This window comes from Emys orbicularis, chromosome 3 (genome assembly GCF_028017835.1).
Source record: "Emys orbicularis isolate rEmyOrb1 chromosome 3, rEmyOrb1.hap1, whole genome shotgun sequence".
NCBI classification, from domain to species: Eukaryota; Metazoa; Chordata; order Testudines; family Emydidae; genus Emys; species Emys orbicularis.
The window spans coordinates 213,702,641-213,713,249 of NC_088685.1; the positions used below are offsets into that span (position 1 = coordinate 213,702,641).

The 10,609-nt window shown below is 45.2% G+C and overlaps 1 protein-coding gene across 1 annotated transcript in view; it reads right to left on the reverse strand.

Annotated features, from left to right (window-relative positions):
* TTBK1 (tau tubulin kinase 1) overlaps positions 1 to 2,895 on the reverse strand; it is a 120,731-nt gene extending 117,836 nt beyond the window's left edge. The window contains 2 exon segments of the mRNA XM_065401734.1: positions 2,519 to 2,677; positions 2,845 to 2,895. Of these exon segments, the coding sequence (XP_065257806.1) occupies positions 2,519 to 2,677; positions 2,845 to 2,895 (210 nt within the window).
* Between the last annotated feature and the right edge of the window lie 7,714 nt (positions 2,896 to 10,609).

Below are 10,609 nucleotides of genomic sequence, written 5' to 3' on the forward strand. Positions count from 1 at the left end.
AGTCTTAACTCGGTTTACAACTGACCTATATTAATGTAGCACCAAATCACTATAGGAAGGTTTGGCAGAATCTGATTTTTTGAATAGTTTTGATGGATAATAGTTTATTTTTAAGCATTTTTTTCAATTTTTATCTATTCAAATTTTCAAATTCACCCAAAATTTTGAGGTTTAAGCATTTCCCCTCTATTCTTATCCATTTAAGTTTTCACAGTTGCAGGAAATTATAGAGGGGAGGTCAGACAATTATTTAATGACAGTAGTTGTTGATATTCAAAATGTTAAAGCTTTATAACCATTAAAACACCAATTGTCAATATCACGTCAAAACATACTAAGTCAATATCCTTAAATCAAACTAAGTTCTTAAGCAGCATTTTTCTCTTTTTTTGCTTATCTGTAAATTTCAATTATCAATGGAAACATTTTGTCAGTTTGTGGCTATACAGTGAAATTGACGTTTATCAACATTTTATCAATACAAATCTAATCCTTCCAAGCCCAGCTATAAACCAGTTGTAAACCGATTTAAGTTCATCCATGCAAGGGGCTGCACCAGCTTAACTACATCAGATTAAAAACTGATTTTAGCTAAACCAGTGCACTATTTGGGTGCACTAGGCCTCGGAAATGATAAGTGCTAAGGACTTAGAGAAGCTAGTACCCCAACACAGCTCAGAGCAAGATAACTTTGAATGCGTTCCTTTGAATAGTAGGAATGCCATGCTGCCCTTCACATTCTTTTTAAAGTATTCTTTCCTCCCCTCCAAACAGTAATCATAAAAAGCAGCAAGATTCTGTCCCACAATGTATCTTGGTGTCATGGTCTGACCAGAAGTAATGCAGACAAAGAGCTTTACAAAAGACATTAAACCAGTTCACTCACTTGCCAGTGGCTAGGCATAGTGAAACCTTGTGGCACATGCCATCTGCCTACCAGCTGCCTCAGGACACAGTACGCATGGAGATCATCAATTACCAGTGCCCTAACCTGTAGATGGGATGTTCTGAAGCAGTAGTAAACAATGCGGAGGAAAAGCAAGGACAGCTACTAATTACACTTCTTCCAGCAAACTAGAAAAGTATACGACCAGAACCTCAAAATAAAGCCACATTTACAACACAGGCTCCAGCCCATTTAATTTATATTTCATATTATGGTAGTGCCCAGAGGTCCCAAATGAGATCAGAGCCCCATTGTGCTAGGTGCTGTACAAAGAGACAATCCCTGCCCTTAAGAGTTTACAATCTAAACAGACAAGACAGGCAAAGGGTGAGAGGGGAAACAATTAGCACAGCACAGGAGTAGGCTAGCCTCCCTCCCTGAAAGAAATTCAGTTAATTTCTTCTTCATTTAAATAGTTCTTTCTGCAACAAGGCACCTTCCACAACACAAGAAAGGCACGTGATTAATTCCATGCCCCACGCTTAGCCAGCTGTTGAACATTCCCAGTGAGCTCAACAAAGCTTTGAGATTAACTGCAAGCAATATTCATGCATTACATCCAGTAGGGACAAGCTGAGGCTGCTACGGGGTTTCATACAGATAAATGTGTGTGCACGCATCTATCAGCTTTACTAGCGCTGGTAAAGCTTGTGTCCTGTGTGAACACAGGACTGCCAAAATAAACCTGCCCTCAGTGCACAACTCAGCTTGTGTGTGGTCCAGCGCTTTGAGCCCAGAGCTGGGAATCAGAAGCTCCAAAGTTCCCATCACCTCCTTCTATGGCTTTGAGGAAGGCACTTCACTTCCTTCAGCCTCAGTTTCCTGAATGGTAAACTGGAGGTAATATTTACTAACCTCAAAGGATTGTTGTGAGGATTAGTGTGAGTAAAGCATTTTAAACGCTGAGTATTATTATTTCTACAACAGTCAGAGTCAATTATTGCTGACAGAGACAGTGCAACTTCCTCGGCTCATTCATTTATTATAGGCAGAGCTGGTAGCAATGTCCATAGTTAAGGCTGAAGGACACTTTCCATTATGAGACCCTGTGTTCAGCTGCTTATAACTTTGCCAAACTTAAAGTGTTCAAGGCAACATTTTCCTTGCCGAACGTCTACCTTCAGCTGCCTGATTTTGGAAAGTTTCACCTATATTGGGTCTGTGGTTTCTGAGGACGGGGTTAGGGTAAAAGACATTGTGTTTGCCAGTGTTAAAACATGGATTACAAACATTCGATTGAAACATTCTAGTACCTCTGGGCTCTAGAGCAAGGACTTGAAAACTGGCAATGTAGCATCTCAGAGTTTGAGAGCTTTGCTAATCAGGTCACCTGCAGCAGTTCATCCTACCCAGAAATCCCTGGCAGGTTTGCTCTTCTAAAACATCAGCCATCTCAAAAAACTGGTGTAATATTTACTACCTTCTTTCACTGTCTGATTGACATGCCCTGATCCAGATTCCCCCAGTCAGTGCCGTCTGATCAGTCCTGGGACCAGCAAGAAGCACTTTTACCCCATCACAGAGAAGAGCCTTTTGGGCCAGTAATGGAAATTCAGAGTCAGAGCTACTCACCACTTTCCAACGGTCCTTGACCACGTAGTTGGCCGGCAGAATGTCGACCTGTTCCCCTCCCCCACTCATGTTTGGTTCCTCCCTGATAGCTGCTACTAGGCACTGCATTTGCCAGCCAGAAAGTATTTTAGTAGCTCCCAATTTAAATGAGCCATTTATCTGGGAAGAAAAACAAAAGGGAGAAAAGGAAAGAGTTAGTGCACGTCATTGCAGGTGGTCGATGCTGGTAAAACTACATCTCAACAGCTCTGGTTTAGAGCCAATCAGAAACAGCATCTCTGGGAAGAAGGCAAACTCACCTCGGAGCGCAGCAAGCAACAGCCTGCTTTACAAACTCCTCAGCTCTCTCCATGCACAAACCTGGCAGAAGCAACCATGCCCCAAGTCCGCAGCACCAACTGCAGAGATGACAAGTTACTGGCTACACCATGCAGGGTCCCAGTGCTCTGGGGCCTCATAGCCAGCAACTCAAAGATGGGCCAATGCCAAATCCTTGCATACAGCCTGAGTATCAGGGTGGGAACAACGAAGAAAGAGCCGTAATTGTACCAGGCAAAAAAAAACAACAACAAGATCTTGCTTTAACAGAGCAGCTGATTCATTTTCTGTTATTTTGGTTTCCAGCTGACTGTATACAACACTCCCATCACCAAGACTTGCCAGGTACTATGCTCTGGAAGCCACAGGGGGCTAGGGCGGCCTCTACAGTGCCAGGGTCACAAACACCGCTAACAGCCAGGCAGAGAAGAAGGGGACAGTTAGAAGGGGTTTCAGCCACATATAGATTAGTCCTTGTAACACACAAGCCTTGCTAAAAAATGTTCAATTCAAGCACAGAGACAGATACAATATCGACTTTCCTTTCCCCCTCCTTTCTCTCCCTGTCTCCAGGGTGAGGTGCTCTCACCCATCCATGCGTTCCGGATTACCTGATTCTGTAGCCAGTTTTGTTCTTGAATTTTTGGTTAGAATCCCTCCATAAAGGTGACTCTCAGCTTCATATCAATGCTAACCTTGCTCATTTAAAGGAACCTTAGAGGTTATCTCACCAGCCGCTATAGGCTATTTTCTGGCCTCAGAGTTAGCCCAGAGCCCACAATCCTTTGATTCAGAGTTTTCTTGGTAGCTCTGCCCTGTTTTCCCAGGTATAGAGCCCATATGCCCTTTCTGGATATAAAACAAGTTCTTCTGCAGAGATCAAATACAGTTAACAACATACATGCTGAATAAGAAAATAAGGTTAGAGTCGGTCATTAGACCACTAGACTTCTTCAGGCTGGCATAATGATCAGAATATAGTGAGCTGTGTACTGGAGAAAAGAGGTGGTCGTTCCCTAAGCGCAGCTGGAAGGTTCAGACCTGTGGTCTGACCTGCACCTGTGAGTTCCGCAGATGGAGTTAGTGCCACAAAGCGGGCAGGATGGGAAGATGCCACGTGAAGGATCACTAAATAAAAACGCAACTAGCATCTCAAAGGAGAGAGAGAGTCGTGCTCTAAAACAAAGAGACAATACATGCAAGGAACGCAGGAAAGGATTAAGAGAAAAAGAGGGCAACTGTATGCCACTGGGAAAGGAGACTGCAAACCACTCAACCCAATGCTATAAGCTAGAATACAAACCAATCGTTAAACAGAGGAGAGAGGCAAAACAAATATTTTAACCGTGTGCAGAAGAACGTGCTGCCAAAGGGGTGTGGAGTTTCTCATCGATGCGGGGACCCATGAAGAGTCAACTATGGGGCAGCAGCTCTTCCGACATCCAGGAAAGGGCAGTGGACATCAGGCCAAGTTTCAGTTCTGTTCAGTGAGAACCAGCAAGAGGCCTGCTGCTCTGCACTGCTGCAGGCAGTCTGGGCTCCATCCCAGGCTCCTTCTCCCCAGCCTGCATGTCTGGGAGTGCTGCCGTGCGTGAGCCTAATGCGGAGTTGCTGTACCTCAACTGGACGGAATGAAGTTACTCCAGGTATGAACGTGGCCCGGTACGCACCCCAGGGGCTGAGTGATGCCTGCGGCACCCTTCCCTTATTCGCTGCACATCTCTTAGAGCGGCACAAGAGAGAGGATCCCTCCTGCAGCCCTTATAAGGGGCATGATCGGGCAGCAGCACAACTTACAGGGGACAGGCACAGTACACTGCGGGCCCTGCACTCAGGGAGTGCAAAGGGAGCTGAGGATCTGGGCCTTGGAACGGTGGCAGCAACACAGAACAATGGGAAGGGAGTAAGGGTGGGATTCACAAAGCTACTTACGTGTCTAAACCCCAGACATAGACACCTAAGTCTGGGGTTTAGATGCCTGAATCCCAGTTTTGGCTCCACTGCGATCCACAAAACTCCTGCTAAAACCTGTGGGTACCTAAAGTCACTTGAGGCCTAAGTTCAGGGTAAAAGTTCCCTCTGCCTCTGGGCATGTGCACTGCTGGGTCACTCTAGACTGCCAGATACCTATCTCCCGCCTAAGCCCCAGAGCGGTTCATGAACTGGGGAAAGGTCGGCATTTGGCCGCTGAAGTTACATGTGGGGCCTGATCCAGTAGGCATGCTCAGAGGCTGCCTACCAGATCAGTTCCCATTCAAAATCCAGCTGGAGGAGGTGGATAAGTATTTAAATAGTCATTGGGCCGAGAGACAGAGAGTAGTGGGCTTTAGCCCATGAAAGCTTATGCCCAAATAAATGTGTTAGTCTCTAAGGTGCCACAAGGACGCCTCATTGTTTTTGCTGATACAGACTAACACGGCTACCACTCTGAAACCTGTAGTCTCAGACTCGCAGAGTTTAAGGCCAGAAGCGACCATCATAATCATCTAGTCTGACCTCCTGCACATTGCAGGCCACAGACCCTCACCCGCCCACTGCTGTAATAGACCCATAACCTGAGTTTCTGACGTCCTCAAATCTTGATTTAAAAACTTCAAGTTACAGAGAATCCACCATTTACTCTAGTTTAAACCAGCAAGTGACTCATGCCCCACACTGCAGAGGAAGGTGAAACCCCTCAGGGCTCTATCAATCTGACCTGGGGGAGGATTCCTTCCTGATCCCAAACATGGTGATCAGTAAGACCCTGAGCATGTGGGCAAAACCCACCAGCCAGACACCCGGGAAAGAATTCTCTGTAATAACTCAGAGCTCTCTCCATCTAGTGTTGCATCTCTGTCCGTTGGAGATATTTGCTGATAGCAGTCACAGATGGGCCACATACCATTGTAGGCTGTCTCACCATACTTAGGAGGGAGGGATAGCTCAGTGGTTTGAGCATTGGCCTGCTAAACCCAAGGTTGAGAGTTTAATCCTTGAGGGGGCCACTTAGGGATCTGGGGCAAAATCAGTACTTGGTCCTGCTAGTAAAGGCAGGGGGCTGGACTTGATGACCTTTCAAAGTCCCTTCCAGTTCTAGGAGATAGGTATATCTCCATATATTATATCACTTCCATAAACTTATCAGCTAGACCTTGATACAAGTTAGGTTTTTTGACCCCATTACTCCTCTTGGGAGGCTATTCCAGAACTTGACTCCTCTGGATAGTTAGAAACTTTTGCCTAATTTCAAGCCTAAACTTGTTGATGGCCAGTTTATAGCCCTTTGGTTTTGTGCCAACATTGGCCCTTAACTTAAATAACTCCTCTCCCTCCCTCGTGTTTATCCCTCTGATGTATTTATAGAGACCGATCATATCTCCCCTCAGCCTTCATTTTGTTAGGCTAAACAAGCCAAGCTCCCTTAAGTCTCCTCTCATAAGGTTAGGTTTCCATTTCTCTGATCATCCTAGTAGCCCTTCTCTGCACCTGTTCCAGTTTGAATTCATCTTTCTTAAACTTGGGAGACCAGAATTGCACACAGTATTCCAGATAAGGTCTCACCAGTGCCTTGTACAATGTCAATAATACTTCCCTGTCTCTACTGGAAATACCTCACCTGATCCATCCTAGGATTACATTAGTCTTTTTCAGTCGCATCACGTTAGCGGCTCATAGTCATCCTGTGATGGCCCAATCCACCAAGGTCCTTCTCCTCCTCTGTCGCTTCCAACTGATACGTCCCCAGCTCACAGCAATAGTCTTGTTGTTAGTCCCTAAGTGCTTGACCTTGCATTTTGCACTATTAAATTTCATCCCATTTCTATTTACTCCAGTTTCCAAGATCGTCCAAATCTTCTTGTATGATATTCTGATCCTCCTCTGTATTGGCAGTACCTCCCAACTTTGTGTCATCCACAAATTTCATTAGCATACTCCCACTCTTTGTGCCAACGTCACTAATGAAAATGTCAAATAGGACTGGTCCCAAGACCAAGTCTTGAGGAATTCCACTAGTAACCTTTCTACAGCCTGACAATTCACGTTTTAGCATGACCCATTGTTGTCTCCACTTTATCCAGCTCCTTATGCATCTTTTGATTCTTGTATTAACCCCCATCTTCTCCAGATTAAACTAATCATTTCCCGTGTGGAACTGTGTCAAATGCTTTACTGAAAGCATACAGGTAGATAAGATCTACTGCATTTCCTTTGTCTAGATAAATCAGTTATCTCCTCAAAGAGAGATCAAGCTGGTCTGGCACGATCAGTGTTTTTATCCCAATTCCTCTTTGCCGTACTCAGTGCTTAGTGGTCCCACTTCTTCTTTCCTTTTTTTCTTTTTATTTATATGGCAAAAGAAGCTTTTACTGTGGGTTTTAAATTTCCTTTGCAAGGTCCAGCTCTGCTCGGCTTTTGGCAGTTCTCACTTTATCCCTGCACTTTCTGACCTCCAAGAGGTAGCTTTCCTTGCTGATCCATCCCTTCTTCCATTCCTTGTAAGCCTTCTGCTTTCTTTTAATCACCTGTTTGAGATGCTTGCTCATCCAGTTTGGCCTCCCAACACTTCCCAATGAATTTTTTCCCTTTGCTTTAGATGCAGGCTCCATATAGTTTCTGTAACTTCGACTTAAAGTAGTTCCAAGCCTCCTCCACATTCAGATCCTTGAGTTCTTCACTCCAGCCCACTTCCCTAATTAATTCCCTTAATTTTTTTTTAAGTTTGCACTTCTGAAATCAAGGATTCTAGTTGCAGCCCTATTTTTGTTTATCCTTCCATTTAGTTTAAATTCATGATCACTCGAATCAAGGCTGTCCTCTACCATTCAACAAGTTCTTCTATGAAGTCATTGCTATTTACCGATACTAAATCTAAAATGGCATTGCCTCTTGTTGGTTCGGTGACTATTTGGTGAAGAAATCTGTTAGCCATCACATCCAGGAATGTCTGGGCCCTGCCTTTATTAGTAGCATTTGTCCTCCAATCAACATCTGGGAAAATAAAGTCTCCCATAATCACACAATTCCCAGTAGCATTTATTTCATTAAAATGTTAAAGAGGTCTCTATCCATACCCCAATCGGATCCTGGGGGAGGGAAGGGGGTAAAGGGGGTGGCGCAAACTCCAGCACTATCCCAGTGGAGCGTCTGTTACCTTTCTCCAAAGTGATTTTGGCCCAAACATGTTCTGTTTGATCCATTCCATCACTTCTAATTTCTTTACAGTCTAGCTCATCATTAATATACAATGCTACTCCACCACCTTTACGTTTGTCTTTCCTGTACTCCTGTCATGATTCTTATTCCACCATGTTTCCATTATCCCTATAGCATCTGGCTTCACTTCCTGCACCAGTGGTTCTAGTTCCTCCATTTTGTTACCCAGACTCCTGGCATTGGTGTACAAACGTCTTAGTTGTTTCTGCTCAGCTTCGCCCAAATTCCTCGCCCAATGATGTTCAGTCATTCCACTGCCAGCATCACCTACCTGACCGTTAGTGTCATTGGTATTGGCACTATCCTTCCTCTGGTTGTCTGTTCTCCTACCCGTGTTCCTTTCTCACAATCTCATCTCACCTTTGCCCTCCTCCTCTAGTCTAGGGACAGGGAGAATCCCAATGAAGATCACCTGAGCCTCCATTTCTTCAAGCGTCTTCCCAGCCTGCCATAGTCTCCTTCGATATGTTTCAGTGAGAATCCAGCTGTATCATTTGTTCCCACAAGAAGGACAAACAGTAGATTCTTTCCCACTCCCATTAGGATCCTGTTCATCCTCAGTCCCATCCACGCCTGGCAGACAACACACCTTTCTGTTCTCCAGATCAGCTCTGGTGACAGGCCTGTCTGTTCTTCTTAGTAGCGTGTCCTCAATCAAGCCGACCTACCTCTTCCTGGTGTCGGTGCGATTCTCCGGCCTTCCTCCTTCTGTTCCTTCTGGCTACAAGTTCTCTTGTCTTTTGTTCTCCCTTGCAATCTGAGAGTCTTCCCAGACTCCAGACTCTGGCTATGTCCATTGACTCTTCCCCTCTCCTTGTAGGACTAGCTACTCTTTTCTTTTTTGTTCTCCCATCTCCCGTTATTGCCTGCCTCGTCCTTTCATTTTCCAACTCAGTGAACCTGTTCCTCAGCTGTATTTCCCCATCGCTAGCCAGACTTTTCCTCTGCCTGGTTCTCGTAGTCACCTGCTTCCATGGGCCACTTTCTTCATCCAGAAGTCTACCCTCACAGTATTCTTGTCCAACTTGCATCTGCAAGTCTTGAGGTTTCCCTTCAGCCTCCTCTCTCCTTCCCTCCATCATCCACTCATTTCACAAGAAACAATTTAGGCGCCGAAGGAGGCAGGTTCCCATTTGTGGATCACTAAGCAGAGATAGGCACCTAAAGCTAGGTTGCCGGGAGGCGCCAATCTCCGAGTGAGAGGCAGTGCTTAGAACCCCCCTCTCCTACGCATCTCCCATTAACTAGTGTAGACAACTCCCCACCTACCACGCTGGCTTTTGTGGATTGCAGTCTAAAGCGCTTCTCTCTCTATCCCTTCATTGTATAGAGTCTTGGTGTTTAACTTAGCTTCTGTGGATCTCAGTGTTTTTCCTGTGATCTTCTAGGCACCTAAAAGTTAGGTGCTGCAATGCTGAACAATGACACACCTAAGTACCATTGTGTATTCCTCCCCCCCAACTGTTTACAAGGACAGTAGATCATATCCATTTTCTCTTGTATGCATCTTGTTTGTTACCTTTTCAAAGTTTTGCTTGGACCAGGTGGGATTTTTAAATGGCAGTAGGGTGACCAGACAGCAAATGTGAAAAATCGGGACGGGGGTGAGGGGGGTAATAGGAGTCTATATAAGAAAAAGACCGCAAAATCGGGACTGTCCCTATAAAATCGGGACATCTGGTCACCCTAAATGGCTGGCTTTAGAGCAGAAATTAGTTGTGACAAACTAACCAAAAGAAGCGAATCTGGAGAAGAAAGGTAGCATAAAACTGATGTGGCCTTTAAAAGTTGGGCTGGACAAATCCCTGAAGTGAAGTATACTGCCTGAGCAGTATCCGTTTCACTCACAGTTCTCAGCGCTGTAGCGTTGAGTTGCAAATGGTGCAAGGCATATTTGTCTGTTTCCTTAACTGTCACTGAAAATTAAAAATACTGGAAAGTTTTATACATCATATGCTTTGAAACAGAACAAAACCTCAAGGGGGGGGGGTCTGAGTCCTGCTTCCCACCTGTAAAATGAGGCTAATGATGACTGCCTACCTCATGGGGTCTTACAATGAATCGCAAATGTCAATGAATTAGTTAATCTTTCTATGGTGATGGGAAAATGTCAGGCAAGAATCACCAGTCTACTCTGCCTGCCTTGTATTACTGTATGGGGATGCGGAGCCACTGTAAGCCCAGTTTAGCCACCAGCTGAGCCAAGTTTATAGCTGCTTTGTATCACTGGAGCAGTGGACAGCAGCCCTGGTGTACTAGAGAATTTGGCCCATAAAACACTTATTACTGCAGGAGCAGGGTCAGAGCCATGGAATGAAGGCTCCTTGGAGCAGTGTGTCTGAAGCCTCACGCACACCTATGCCATTACATAGTCACAACAAAAGTCTCCAGAGCTGCTCTGGGGAGATGGTGGACACAAGTGAAATTTACCCCTGGGCAGAGGATCCGTGCCTGGCCTATGCATCTCTTTAAAACATGGCTGAAATAAGACGTGAACAGTCCATAGGCCTTGTGCTGGGCCTCCACCCAGGGTGAATTTCACCCTCAGAGAAATGCAGGGTTTGAACAGTGATTGAG